Source organism: Coenobita brevimanus, chromosome 40, assembly GCF_032717465.1.
Source record: "Coenobita brevimanus isolate Jiangsu-jjx chromosome 40, ASM3271746v2, whole genome shotgun sequence".
Lineage (NCBI taxonomy): Eukaryota > Metazoa > Arthropoda > Malacostraca > Decapoda > Coenobitidae > Coenobita > Coenobita brevimanus.
In genome coordinates, this window is record NC_136993.1 from 59,670,859 (window position 1) to 59,687,050 (window position 16,192).

The 16,192-nt window shown below is 39.6% G+C and overlaps 1 protein-coding gene across 1 annotated transcript in view; it reads right to left on the reverse strand.

Moving 5' to 3' along the window:
- The window catches only part of LOC145397144 (uncharacterized), a 65,599-nt gene that overhangs the window by 1,081 nt on the left and 48,326 nt on the right, over positions 1–16,192 (reverse strand). Inside the window, 2 exon segments of the mRNA XM_080270341.1 lie at positions 15,031–15,206; positions 15,725–15,860. Of these exon segments, the coding sequence (XP_080126467.1) occupies positions 15,031–15,206; positions 15,725–15,860 (312 nt within the window).

Consider the following 16,192-nt stretch of genomic DNA (forward strand, 5'->3'; position numbering starts at 1 on the left):
TCTTGGTGACGTCATTGAGCTGAATTAATTAATGAAAGAAAATACTGTACTTAAAATATTCAACCAGTTCGACAGTAAATCATATTATTACTCACCATCTTCATTAACTCTCACTTTTTGCCTATTTCCATTCACTTTTATCCTTGCAAAAACATTCACATAGCTTTAAATCAGTCTTCAGTAGCCTCGTTCATTTATAGCAAGCAGTTCTTCTCACTGGTGGTAGGTGGTGGCGACCATCATCCACTCACTTGATGTAGTGCTACCTACTTCCTTCACCTTTATCCTTCACCTTTATCATTCCTTTTCGGTGTCTGCCCTCCGGTCTTCCCATTTCTCCAATCTTTCGTGTCACTTTTTATTACTTTTCTTTCCTTTTCAGTTGCTTTGCAGGGAGTGACAATCCTACTGGTTTCTTGTAGGCCGGGAAACCATTTACACCGCTGGGTGGTAACCATATAACAAGTCCATATGTGTTCCTTACGTGTCAACAGGTGGGTTGGCGGAGGGTTAGTGCCCCTCCCTGCAAAACAACTAACTCAAATTCTAACGGCCACCACTTACTGGATTATGGCGTCTGGCAATAAATAGATATATAGATAGTTCTTCTCATATGCCATCTCCCACACCTACCTCACTGCATTATATCTGATTAAGAAACCATTCACTACGCTGGGTGGTAACCATATAACCAAACCATACGTGCTCCCTACGTGTCAACAAGTGGGTTGGTGGAGGATTAGTGCCCCTCCCCATAAAATAAATAATTCAAAGTCAAATGGCCACCCCTTACGGGATTGTGGCGTCTGGCAATAGATAGATAGATAGAACACATTCCCTGCCACTCAAGACACCATCCTGTTCATCGCATACTCGACAACCTGGTACCTGTGTTTCCCTCTGAGTGTATTATTGTTTATATCCTACCTACGAACTCAAAAACTTATACACTGATAGACCCTCCTCTTATTTCGGACACGTTTACATTTGTACAGGGATGCAGTTACAGTCTCTTTTCACTACCGCTATAACTCCACACCTTTAATCCTTGTAGTGCAATTTCCATTCAGCTTAATCCGTATTCTCGTCAGTTAGGCAAGCTCCCTAAAACCTTTTCCTAAGTGATTTATTATGCTTATTACGCCTTACTGTCTTTTTCCGTTATATATTTACGTCCTCGTAATACTCTGCATAAATAACGTACAATACCATACTATGCATAATTACCATACTCTGCATAAATAACGTACAAAAATATATTAACCAGAGATTTAAAAACAAAAAAAAGCTAAGGAAGAGGTGCTAGGTAGCCTCTTAACAGATAAGAATACGTACACACGGTACACCCTTTCTCAAATTTATTAATGCTAAATATACCTCATCAATACCTGTTGGTCTTCCTACACTCGTAAATCCAGTAAACGTCTTCCTTTAGACTTCCTCAACTGATACACTTCAGGGAGCTATATCAATTTGTGGCCTGTCAAAGATAGTATTAAAATTTACCGTCATAATCACGCCACATGTTTCACGTCATCATTCATTTAGTAGCATTCTTCATTTTCCATCCCTTTCTCTCCTCACCCTTGTCCGTATATATTCCAACATTCACTCATAACCTGAATGTTCTTTGATATTCTGCCTTCCATACTGCCGCAGCAGTTTCCAGGGTGCTTGCGTATCTATTAAGCTATGACTCTTTCAGCCCGACCAGAGCTTGAAATAACTGCCTCTCTATTTTCAGAAACTCGAACATCCAACTCCTGAACTTGTATATGACTAACAAATAGTCCGAATTCGGGATCCACTCAGTTCTTCAGTTAGTTACCCAATTAAGCTTTTTCATGGAGATTTTGTACAGCACTTAGCATGAAAATATTGTATCCTCTTTCTTGTATAATTCCTACTGAAACTTCTTTATACATGATATTCATTACACATTCCTAATCTTCTGCTAGTTTCACATTTTAGCATCTTTATTCTTCTTCTCTTTTTTTGTTTATTATTATTTTTTTTTGTCCGACCTAGTCCTTAATTCTGCCACTTTCCTAAGTCAGAATCCCGTTAAATTGCATCGGTTATAATAATTACTCTTTATATTTCTTTGTATGACACCTTCCTTCTCCAAACCTCATATAAACAATTGGATTTCCTACTGTTGGCTCTATTATTAGTGCATCTGACTTTGTGTAAACCTTACAATTCATTTCTTGAGATCTTGTATTCCTACTACAGAAACAGATGGCGCCACGCTTGTTTACCGCTTGAACGAGTATTAGCGAGGGTCTTTCTTATGACATGTTCGATATTGCAGAACATCAGTTTATTCAGTTAAGACTTTTAGAAATAATCAAATCCCCCAGTTGTTTTATACCTCAACTTGGGACCGATTTCACATTCTTTCAAACAGCAGTCCACTCAGCTGTTCCCTTCCTCGGCCTGGGGTTGATTTTACATCCTTTCAAAAAGCAGTCCACCCAAATGTTCGCTTCCTCTACCTAGGGTCGATTGCACATCCTTTTTACCAGCATTCTACTCCCACTCAGTCCTCATCAAAAATTTGCATACAATGATGTTTTACTATCTGTGTTCATAAACAGTTGCTGAATTATATAAAACCCTTTCTGTGACATGATTCATTTTTACTTACATTTTTTCTACCATTTCAGGATTCTAATTCATCTTGTAAATCTCTGGCAGCGAAAGGGTTACGAACACATTCCATTCATGCCTTCAGTACGATTACGTGTTAATAAGTTGTATCTAATGCCACACGATTCTCTTCAACCTACTGGACTCCTACCGTGATGAATGGGCACGAAACACCCTCTACGAAATTCTTTGGTACTGTGGTGTCATTTAATTATTCGGCTTAAGACGAGGTATTCATGAGGTCAAGTTAATTTCCTTATTTTTCAAACATTCTGATTTTCTTTTGTCTTTTTATCTATCTAGCTTTTCTAAAGGCTTGTTAATCTATCTGTTACTAGATCCGCACTCAGTGAGAAGCAGTCCCGACAAAAGAACCGCCAGACATTTCTTGGGCTGCCCAGTAAGAACCATACTTTTGAGCTTATACCACCCCCATGCCTGACAAGGAAAGTAAGCCATCATTCCTCCACTCAACAACGCACATCCACCACTCTGCAGTGCAGGTCCCAGTTCACTAGGAAACAATCCTCAAGTTCCCTACTGAGTCTGAGATTTTGTTTTGCAGAAGAAACAGTATGGGAAGATTCTTTAAATTTCCTTTCATTGTCATTGTAGACAACTTAAATCAAAGTTATTACATGTTATTGATTTTAATTGTTTAGAAATTTATAAAAAGTCCCTGTGAGTTTTACGGGTCGCATTATTGAAATAGAGGGCGGATATTGTGGACAAAATCAAAGTGTCTGTAAATTATTTCTGAAGCATGTGATGATGGTGGAACATGTATGACTTTTTTGTATCATTGGTGAATACACTGTAATGTGGGAAGTAGGCTGGTCAGTTACAGGTCTTCCATAAATAGCCACCAGACATGAGGGCTTGCTCATGCTTTGTGCTTAGTATTGTTCCTTTTACTTTAGTTCCTTGTTTTTTTTTTAAATTTCAGAAAAGTGATGTTCGGATTGGAGGAGACTTTGGAATTGTAGCGGGTATACATATCCTGTACTTACCCTACCAGCCAAAGATCCAACAATGAGCAGTATAAGACCATTAATGACAGAAAAAAAAATATTGAAATAAAATTACTTCACAGATTTCAAGGCGTAGATAACAGGCAGTGGTGGCATGTAGAGGTGTATGATATGTAGGAGGATTACTGGGCCTTGGGAGCAGGCTGAGAAGCCTATGCCCAGAGTCGAGCAAAAAAAAAAAAAAAAAAAAAAAAATTACTTGTGAAGAGGCTGAGGTAAAGAAGAGACTGCCTATAGCACACACCACCTCCTCCCTCGGATGCTGGTATATACTCACGAGAATATCAGGAGAAAGACTGGTACTGCTGCTGCTGCTGCTGCTAATGCTGCTAGGGAGAGAGTGAAGTGTGGTTTGCCTTCAAGAGCGGTATATAAACAAATGTCAAGCACCGCCCCTCTGTGATATCACCAAAAGGAGAGGTTGTGATTGGTTGGTCGTGTGACTTTGTATGTGGGTTTAGTGAAGACGAACTTTAGTTAAAAATGATACTGTCAGCAATATCAAAGAATTGAAGTCGTAGAAAAAGTATATCCTCATATCGGACCTTGTATCTTCACATTACCGTATACACACTTTCAGTAGGTGAGTATTCTGATCGGCTGACTACATTTTTATTATCAAAGTTTTTATGTTATATCCTTGGATGAGAAAAAAGAGGATGGTTGAGATAATGATGCCTCTCATAATGATGATTATGGTGGTGGTGATGATGATGTTGATAAGAAGTATGGACATCCAAATCCTGTTATAGTTACTTTTTTTCCCTTCAACAGAATTATTTTTGCCGAAATTACCTCCAGTTCGAAGTCGTTTTTAGACAGCATAAAATCGTCTAGCAGCAGCATTGCTAAAATATGTAAGGCGTACCGTAACTATGGGATAAACAGACTTCTTCAAACGACCCTCTGTCTCTTAAACCGGTGCATTTTGTGTTGAAGTGTTGATATGAAAAAGAGAGAGAAAATAAAAACTACAAATGTGAACACAGAATCTACAGCTTTTTTTCTTATTCTCGCCCACCAGTAATTTCTCTAATTCTGTTCAGCACAGCTGGTCTGTAATATTACCTTCTGAAGTCGCGTGTATTTCGAGTATGATTTTTTTCTTAAAGTAACGTACTAAGAGTAAACAAAACTCACATTGTTCATTCCATTCATAATCACTGTCTGGGCATTTTTCTGGTGAGACATTTTACGGCTCCTCCTCTTACGACACACGACTCTCCCTCGTCACTCCACCATTTAATCCTTCACCATGAGTCCCATCCTTCCGTTCAGGACCATTCAGATCAGTTGATAACGTTACAGTAGGTTCGCCCATGTCCACTCGAGCATCTTCAGGCCAGTCTCATCCATTCAGGCTCACTCAAATCAAGTTAGGTCCACTGAGGATAACTCATATACAGTTCAGTCCATTTTGATCCAGTTAGGCTCATTCAGGTCAGTGAGGTTCATTAAGATCGTTCATATGTATTCATGCTGTGTCAGGTAAAGTTCGAGGCTATTTATTCGCCCCTGTGTAGCGAACAACTCTCATGTCCGCGGAGGCTCCCTGCATACAGCTCTTCTCAACAAGGTAGTTGGAGAAGAATAGGGAGGTGATAGGAAGGGAAGAGGTTGTGTAGACCAGATGTTCATTCTTAGGTCTTTAGTGGACAAGTTTCTAGAGAAAGGAAAGAAGTTGCATGCAGCCTCCATGGATTAGGAGAAGGCATATGACAAGGTGGATAGACAAGGATTCTGGAAAGTATTAAGAATATATGGAGTAGATGGGAAGTTCTTGAATGCCATGAAGAGTATGTATGAGGGTGCTAAGGCTGATGTGCGTGTGGATAGTGAACTGAGTGAATTTATCGTTTTGAAGGTTGGATTGGACTAGGGATATGTCATGTTTCCATGGTTGTTCAATCTGTATATGGATAAGGTTATAAAAGAGATACAAGGTAGAGCAGTGGATCTTGGAGTGACCCTAATGAGAGAAGGCAGTGTTTGGAAACTCCCTGTACTGTTGTTTGCAGATGATACTGTGTTGTTAAGTGAAGACGAAGGGCAGCTTCAAGGCTTGGCGAATGGGTTTGGGAAAGTGTGTAAGAAACGGAATCTAAAGATGAATGTTGGGAAGAGTAAAGTTATGGTCTTGGAGAGACATGAAGCCACTGAATGTACAGTGAGGTTGGATGAGTAGGAAATGGAAAATGTGAGTGCGTTTAAGTACGTGCTTAGTGTGATGAATAAGGATGGAAGTTTAGAGGGCGAAATGCTTGAAGGGGTACAATAGGGAAGAAAGGTTGCTGGTTCTTTGAAAGCAGTAAGAAGAAACAGGGAAGTGAGCATGGAAGTAAAAAAAGTCACTGCATGATAGTATTGTGATACCATCCCTAACGTATGGAAGTGAAGCTTGGACCTTGTTGGAAGGACACAAGTCAAGAGTAAGAGCACTGGAAATTATGTATTTGAGAGAAACATGCGGAGTCGCATGGAGAGACAGACTGACAAATGAGGAAGTGAAGGAGCATTGTGGTGTGGATGTGGATGTGACGGAAAGCATTAGGAGAAATACATTGAAGTAGTTTGGCCATGTGAAGACGATGGAGGGCGAGAGACGAACAAAGAGAGTGTATGCGACTCGGGTGGAGAGGGGAAGATGGGGGGGCAGGCTGAGGATGGGATGAAGGGATGGAGTGGAGAAGTATATGAGAGAAGGGGGTGTGAGCCGGGGACAAGGCAGTGAAATGGCGTTTGGCAGGGCGACATGGAGGCGATTTGTTTGTGGCCACCCCTTACGGGATTAAGGCATCAGGCAATAGAGAGATGGATAGAATTCACCTCCTCTTACTGGCTCCCTTCAACCCGTATTCGCCGCACTGTTGCATTTTTATCTCTTTTCTGTCGCTGCTGCAATGGTCACCGCTCATCTGAAATGTCTGCTTTCATCCCTCCACCACTACGACGGGCGCGTTGAATCAGTCTTCCAACAAACTTTCATCTCTTTCCTCTCGAACTCTCTAATGCATCGTTACTGCTGATCCTTTATGTACGCAACAAGTCAACTCTTGAACTGTTTCCCTCTGCCTATGATCTCCAATCTTTCAAACGCAATGTGTCCAGTCATCTTGAAATGAACGGATCTTGAATTTGGCTCTCTTTATCATGTTTTTTTTTTTTTTTTCCCTTGGAGGGAAGAATCTTGCGAGCTCCTGGTCTTTGGTTCCTTCTTTCTTGTCCCCCTCCTCCCAACAAAAAAACAAAAAAAAAATAGTTTCATTTAGGTAGATTTACTTCTGATTAATCTGATTTGCATCCTTTCAGGACGAGTCAGATCCGGTAAGGCCAAGTATGATTCGGTGAGGTCCATTCCCATCAAGTTAGGTCTGTTTAGGTTATTAAACTTCGGCCGGACTCACTCAGGTCACCGTACTAATTAGGTCCTGTTAGGTCAATTCCGGCTCAGTTAGGTCCATTTATTCCTAACTTATGCCATTAAGGTTATTAGGTCCATTTCCGTCCTTCAGATCCGTTCAGGCTGCACCAGTTAGGTCTCTCTAGCTCCCATTAGCACATGCAGATTGTCCATATTATTTAGACCCAGTCGGGATAGTTCTCGTCGTCTCAGGGTCATTCACTTTCATTCATATTATTAGATCGTTTCAGGTAAATTAGGTCAGCCCAGATTAACTCAAATCCACTGAAGAGTGTGCAAAGCCTTTGCCCTTTGGAAATGGTTATGGTTATGAAATATTCCAATCATCCACTTTGCTATACGGAAGGTAAAAACAGCAGCAAGTACAGTACAGCAGGCCTCAGTAAACACATTTTCTGTGCGGACAAGTGGCACGTCTTGTAGCAGCTATGCCCCTCACTGATGTCGCTATGGCATAAGTGCACACTATGAATGAACGAATCCCTTACAGTTAGGAAGATAAACATGTGTGGAGAGAATAGGCAAGTGGCAGGTCAGTAATAATAATAATAATAATAATAATAATAATAATTTAATAAACATGATAATTTAGAGCGCAATTCCCATACCCTACAGTCCGTCTGATGGCCAAATCATTGTCCTTACTCTGCGACCGTAATCTTCGGCCGATTATTTTCAGTATTAAATTTCTTTAACCTTGCCTGATCTTCAACCCATGGGATCAAAACTGAGTGTGTATTGCGGTGTGACCTTGACATTTGACTTATTGTTCTAAAAACGCCTCACTTCATCTTTGCTTACTCCCCCCAGCCATTAGTCTGCAGCATATAGAAACGAAAAGGAGAAAAATACCAGAACATCTGACCTTACTCTGTGCCCTGGACCTTGCACCTATTGTTCTTAGAATCAAATGACTTCATCCCTGCCTGCCTTTCGACTCTTTTACCATGTGTAATGTAAATCGCTTCAAAAGTGCTTGAGATGACTTGGCCTGTGACCCTGAACATTGACCAATGTTCTCAGTATCACATACCCCTTGACTGATTGTCAATCTTTCCATAAATTTGGTCTAAATTGGATCTGTTTCAGCTGTACTAACCCCCCCCCACACACACATCTCGAGCGATACAATATTTGAATACCCTCGTGCCAAAAAAGCACAGAGAAATTGCAAGAATTCTGTCAAATCACACAACTGTCTTGCATCAGTAAGCGAGCAACATAAATGATTTACTCTGAACATCACTGATGACCAAGAAAAGATTGCGAATGAATCATAAATATTTTTAACTTATCACGTACTGATCGTATATCATACAAATACATTTCGAATAAAAGCCAGTGCATTCGCCCACGAATATTTATCACTCGCCATCATCAAAAAAAAAAAAAAAAATCATGAATCCTCCGGCATTCAGAGGAATATTCTAGCAGCCTTGCAAAAATCAAGAGAGAGAGAGAGAGAGAGAGAGAGAGAGAGAGAGAGAGAGAGAGAGAGAGAGAGAAGAGTTTTCTCTTTGCTCCTACTATGTTAAAAATCTTGCTTACATTCAGAAGTAACTGACTCAGTTAATTAACGGGAATTATGTTGGTGAAGATCATTGAGAATAAGTCTTTAAATTACTCTTTAAATAGCTATTCTCTTTGTTAAGGGTACGATAATATATGATGAGTAATGGCAAGAAAAGTAAAAGTTAGAGGGTATTTTTTTCATGCGAAATCCTCTGGCAATCAGAGGCATATCATTGCAGTTTTGCCATAATTAACAAACAAACCATATATCCCGGAATACTGCCCATAATGCTTGGATACAATTTGCCCACTTGATTTTCAACTATTTTGGTAACACCCAGACACACAAACACACACCAGACACTGGGAGTTACATTAGCACCTCACTAAGCCGGCAATAATTAATGTACAGAAATTCTGTTAGCGGGTCAGACTTTTAACCACATCATAATTAATCAAAGAGCAATCTTGTACAACAAAGAAACCATATAAGGTAAATGTGGAGGATAGCTAAATAACTACAGCATAAGGTCTAAAATTATGAGATCCTCCTCCCTTATTGTTACAAACCATTTGTTGATAGGCCTATGCCTACTTGCTAAGTCTGACAGGAGGTGACTAGGAATGCAAAGAATATGAATCTCATCGTCCCCCATAACGTTTGTGTGTGTGTGTGTGTGTGTGTGTGTGTGTGTGTGTGTGTGTGTACCACACCAATACTATCCTGAATAATAAAGGATAAGGACGCAAAGATTATCTGACTTACCTCTTATTCCGTAACATACAAAATCACTCATTGGCTTTTGTTCTGTAAATAATCTTTGCATACTGTTACTACATCCTCTCTTGCCGAGCAAGATTGAGTGTCGTGTGTGTGTGTGTGTGTGTGTGTGTGTGTGTGTGTGTGTGTTTTATGAGAACTAACAACTTTTATCCGATTTTAACTAAGTGGAATTGTTGATGGTCAGCCAAGAAACAAACTTGTTTTTGCTAATAAAAGAACAAGGGACAAGGTGATATGAAAGGATCAACTTAAACATTATTTATAAAATTTAAACCAACCTTTGTGGAACGGCATAAATAATGCAAGAAAAAAAGGATTCGATTTCGTGAATATTCAGTCAAAAGTCAAATTTAGGTGGAAAGGTCGAAATCAATGGTCATGCGGACTGTTCGACTCAGCTTTGATTTGATTGAGCCAGACTTACTGGAAGGTTAAAGGGGTAAGCAAGTACAAAAGGATTCTGTTCCGAGCACAATTAGTCAGAAGTCAGTGTCGCAGGGCAAGATCAAAATTCGACCCGTGTATCTATACATGAGCAAAATAGCAGACTGTCTTGATCTGACTTAACTCATACTGGCTGGACGAGTTGAGGATCGTCCAAGACGATGAACTATTTTATTTTGTTTTTTAGAACAGGCCGAGGATCCTGGTCACATGGCACGACCAACTTAATTTTTTATCGGGTGGAGGCAAACCTATGGGGAAAGCTCAGATTAAAACTAGGGTATATACGTTCGATTTTTAGAATAATCATTCAAGGATCAAGGTCACAGGGATATGTCATAGGTCAGGTTCACTGGGTATAGTCAACTCAAGCAGTTTTTATTTGATTTTTTTATTTGATTTTAACCAAAGTTGGTGGAAGGACTAAAGGCTAGGCAAGAATGAAATTAGTTGACTGCCAGTAATTTGTCGGAGATCAAGCCCACAGGACAAAGGCAGTTACTTGGCCCACAAACCTGCTGGTGGGTGTGGGTGTTTCAGACTGAGTGCCCCTTCTTGTTAACACTGTATATGTATGAGGGTATCAGTTTTTGGTGGAAAGAGATCCGGTTACATTTCACCTCCTTCCCACTCAGTTAACCATGTACTTAACCTGTTTTCAGACATTCCTACCTTTCTTGTGTTTATTATTATTTATTTTTCACAGAAACTGCAAACTACTTAACTCGCGGCCTACCCAGGGCTCAAGTAGTTTGCAAAACAGCTGTTAGGCACTACACAAACACAGAAGATGGTGGCAGGGCTTGATTCATTGGCGATCAGTGTATGATATAATGAAAAACTTACTGATAACTCTCATTTACTAGTTGCTTGGGTTGTAGTAGCTAATAGGAATGTGGCTTCACTTTGGCACGAGGGTGTGTAGCATAAGTGACTGTTGTTAAGAGGCTATTTCAGTTTTGTAGGATATTCATTTAGTGTTTTGTATACTGTAAAGTCATCCAAGCCTTGGCACAAAGGCATACAGTACAGTAGGCTATCTGGATATAAAGAATAAAAATTTATCAGTGGCCTTATGGACAAGTACAGTTATAATTATTAAATCTGACAATTATTGTGGTATTGGGTTTCCTGGTCTACCCCTCCATGTGCAAAAAAAAAAAGGGGGAAAAAATAATTTTTTCTCGAATGACATGAAAGAGTGAGTGGAAAGTATAGGAAAAACAAATATGAGTTCATTGTTTACCTTTGTTCAGCCATGGCGAAGTAATGAGGACATTCCTGGTCTACCCCTTATGTCATAAAAAAAAAAAAAACTCAAAAACAATTTTTGTTCATTTGAACTGAAAGAGTGCATGGAAAAGGATAGGAAAAACAAATATGAATTCATAATTAGCCATGGTGAAGTACTGAGGACATATGGGAGAAGTATGCATCACATCCGTTTCAAAAAAAGCTTGCTCATGTGATTTACATCGCAGCTACACTTTTCCATCAGATGATGTATGTCGCAGCTATTGGGTTAATGTTTCCTAAGATTGCTGAAGAAGTGCAGCATCTCTTACCGAATATGTTGGTTTCCTCTTGTAGTTATGACAGCTAGATACATGTCGGGTTTATGGTCAGTCTTGGAATATAATAAAAACTATCAAGCATTTTGGAAGCTCCAGAAAAAAAAATATGAAGAAAGAATGGCCTTTTCTACCATTATTATCTTTATGATAAAATATTTCTTCACATTTAACCCGTCACGTCCCGAGCTATTTCGCACCTCCGACACCCCCCAATCCCGAGGTATTTTCATTTTTTTTTTTTTTTTTGGCTAAAACCTCCGCTTTTGGTGAAAAACATCCAAAATTCATAGAGAAAACGCTCACCTGAGGTTTAAAATACTCAATCCAGATAGTAGTACTTTCCTACCTTATTGGGTTTTCTAACAGGCTGGCACCAAAGAAAACGAGTTCTATGGGAGGGTAACTATTTCACACCACTCATAAACGGTATATATTTATTTACTAGGTACGAATTTATATGTAGTATGAGAGTATATTGGTTTTCAAACAGTAATATATGCATTATAAGCATTGTTTCACTCACTAACTCATCACCATACCTGACCTTTTTTTGCCACATTACCTGATCATCTTTTCTGACTGTTTCTTCCTCTAATGCTATGTAAACTTTGTCCTCCACATTGACATCGATTGGGGAATCAATCTGGCCCTGAATGTCTTCATTGGCCAGGTCACTGGTAACAGGTGAATTGCCGAGACAATGGCATGCAGGGGGGGGGGAGGTTATGCGGTGTAAGGCATTGTCCCTGCTTGGCATCTTGTAGAGGAATAAAGGAAGGTGTCCCGTGTATATGTACGAAAAATCACGCGCGGAAATTGAAAATTGTGCAAATTATGAACCTTGCAATGCAACGTACCAGTACATCGTCGGGACTGGCAAATGCAAAATGTTGCAAAGTATCCATACGTCGACGGGACGCCTCGGGTTAACTATTAGCTGAATGCTCACCGATTTTGGTTCTTGAGTTTTATATTTTGGTTGCCACTGTCCTTGCATTACTTTTATTCATCTGCACATCATCCACGATTAGGTTCATGGCAATTCCTTGACTGGAAAGCAATCTGAAGGCCATTCTGGTGAGTTGATGATAGGGTAGTGAGACTGTTTAGTTTGGAATTTACTGTTTTTGATTCATTTATAAATGGGTAAAACAAAAATACTGATGGGGAGGAGGTGGAAGAAAACACGGGTGAAATAGAGATGAATTTTATTCCCGACCACTTTCGCCTGTTTAATGACGCTCTTTAGACAAGTAGAAGTACGATACTCCACGACTGTTCTCTTTGCTAGAAATATATTCGCGAGTAATATAAGAATGCTGCATAACTGAGTAAAAGAACTACTTAGTCATCAGAACAGGTTATTAACAAGATATTTTTATATCACTTGGATCAAGAAAAGGGAACTTCAGTCCACAGTCCACCGGTTCCACATTCATATGAGCCTTCACTCACAGCAACAACAGCAATGTGACATAACACTAAACATATACAGTATTATTATTTTGTTTAACTTCCAACTCCAAATACAGAATAGTGAAAGAGGTACAGCAGATAGCACAAAAGAGACTTGCAGACTGGTGCCGAGTTTTGTAGATATCTGTGAGTGTTGTGCCTTGAAAGGAAATGTAGGTGCGAGTAAAGTAAGATCTCTTGATAAGAGAAGGCAACTCCCAGTGTGATGGTATGATGAATGGATAGAGACTCAAACTGGTCAGAGAGTTTAAATGCCTGTGTGCAGTGACAGAAAAGAGAGGTAAATGTGTGAATAAAGTGGAAAGTAGTTGCACAGAGAAAAAAACTGGTTATTGCTATGAAGTCCTTGATACGAAGCAGATGTTTGAGTATGACGCTGCACGAGGCTTGTAGACGGGAGTTTTAGTGCCTACTATAACATACGGGCGCAAAACTATGGTGTGCCATGAAAATGAAAAGAAGCAGTAAGAGCAGAGGAGATGGGAATGTTAACGATTGTTTGTGGAATGCAAAGAGTGGATAGGATATGGAATCATGTGATTCAGGCATCATGCGGAGTTAGGAAGTCTGTGGATGCCACAGTTGAGGAGAGTGTGCTTAGGTAGGCCGGGCATGTAGAGGAACTAGGTGTGAGTTCAGGGGTGAAAAGGTTATATGTAAGTTAATTTGAAGGTGGGAGATGTGCTAGGCCTAGAAGAAAGTAGAAAAATATGGTAAATGAGTTTGTGAGAGAAAGGAGGGTATAGGAGATAACGAGACTAGGGAACTGACAAACGACCGAACTGACTGGATGAATTTTTGCAGAAGAGTGTATGATCAGGGTCTGGCAACCCTTGTTGACTTGACCGTCTTTGGACTGACTCTGTCAAGTAGGTATGTGTGAAGCTATGTGCAGAAAGTTTTTCACCCTTCAGGCAGATCCAGGATTGCGGGGGATGAAATAGTGTGTGAATGGGAGTATGGCTCATTCAGTTGGGCAAACATCAGTTAGTATCTCATGCTATATATATATATATATATATATATATATATATATATATATATATATATATATATATATATTTTTTGCTAGCTCTCTAGACCCAACGTCACCCCACCTTGGGTTGGGAAAGGTCCGTGTGATGTTGAGGATGAGGACGAGGAGGAGAAGGAACGACCATCACTATTGTCAGCCAGTGTTTGCCTCATTAAGTACAGCTGAATTTGCCAGCTATTTCTCAACAAAAAATCTGATTTCTCTGAACCTAGCCAAAACCAAGCCTATAAACCTTTGTGTATCCTTTGTTTTATATCGATCATCCCCTGACTTTCATAGAGTTGTCTTTTCCCAATTATACCCCAATGTGTTCTCTCTTTGTCTTGCTACCTCTTCCTCATAATCAATCGATGCCATTTGATTATTCATTTACCATATGTTCTGTGGACATCACATTAACATTACATCCTCTAACATGGACGAAAAGTAGTTCATATATAAGTTTAGAAATTTACCTGAGTTTGGAACATAATTTTTCTTCAGTCTAAGCTGGCCTGAAGAGCATTAGTCATATCATTATTGTGTTGCCCCGTCTTGCCAAACATTCATTGTGAAAACATTTATGTATCTCTGAACAGGACTGAATTATGGAGAACATCTACTTCCCGTATCTTCAGATGCTGGAAAGGATTAGGTAACCTTAAATAACCTGGCTGCTGGAGAGGAACGCCTACCTATGGTGGCACCAATAAGAACGTGTGACTTCGCTAACCAGTTATACAAATGTATAACCTGGCTGCTGGAGAGGAACGCCTACCTATGGTGGCACCAAGAATAACGTGTGACTTCGCTAACCAGTTATACAAATGTCCCTTAATGAAGGCAACATCTTCATTCAACTCGAAAACTTTATCCTAATAAGAATAAAATCGCTTATCAGAGGCAGAGGGAATGGCAGAAACGTCATTGATTTAAGATTACAGCAATGCTGTAGGAGGGAAACAAATTAAACAAGAAGAGGCATTCATAAAGTGACCCGAACAATCGGTCCAAATGACTGTCAACACAATCAGTAGACACCTGTCATTCTTGTGTATACTAATGAAAAAAAAAACATGATGTAATCATGTTGATCTACTGTTCATAGCATGATTAATTACCAGGCCTCGAAACTGATAGGTAGCGTGCTTATACGCAACAAGTACCCACTGATCGTAGAGACGGGCATTTAAGTTGACCTTAAGGCCATGTCTGGTGCCCTTGACCTGTGACTGATTGCTCTCAGAATCGAATGTTGTCACTCTTTCCTGGCCCTCAACATATCCACCATATTTGCCTAAAATCGGATCAAAATTATTTAACCTTACCATGTGTCCTTGACCTTTGACCTGTATTCTGCATGAACAATAATTGCATTCTTGGGTAGCTTTAACCTATTGTACCAAGTATGATCCTAATCGAATGAAACCTATTTGAGCTGGCTGGCTAATCTTTTGACCCCGGTCTGTGTCCTTTACCTTTGTCCCAGTGTTGTCAAAATTGAATTACTTCACCTTTCCCTGCACGTTAGCAGGTCCACCAAGTTTGACCAAATTGGATTGATACTGTTTGACCTGACCTCGCCCTTGACCTATGACCTATGACCTTTTCAGCCCTCAAATTAATTTTCTCTCATCTGATGGTCCTAAATCAGTACGCAAAATTCAGTTTACTTTTATTTAATAGTTTCTGTTTTTCCAACCATGCTTACAGAGAGACAGACCGAAAGACAAACAACCCCAAATACATTCAAGCTTTCGTGCGTGGGTTCAGTAAGTAAGGAACATATCCCATTAATATTTATTACCACCAAACTTCCTACCTTTTCCATAATATTCACCAGTTCCGCTAAGACCTCAGTGACACGGTCCTCTCCCTCTCCTAGTACAATCAGCATGCAGATCATAACATTAACGTTGGAATATAACTTCTGGTAACCTAGTCCTAAAGACTGCGAATAATGATGGAATTCTTGATACTTAAGATTTGATAGGATGATCTAAAAAAAATAAGAGAGAAAAAAAGAAAGAAAAGACATAAAAAATGCATCTGTCCTTTTTTTCTTCAGTAAGTTCCAAATTTTCACTCTGCAATTATATTTTCAGCAGACGGAGAGCCACAGATGTACACTATTTGTATTTTTACAGTTTATTTAATTGTCCTTAACTAAGCATTTCATTAATCGCTGGAAATGGTTAGGTATTTTTAGTCCATTATTGTTCCAACTTCCTGATTATAATCAACAATGGAAAGTCACTTCATTCTTAAGGAAAAAGATGGTTA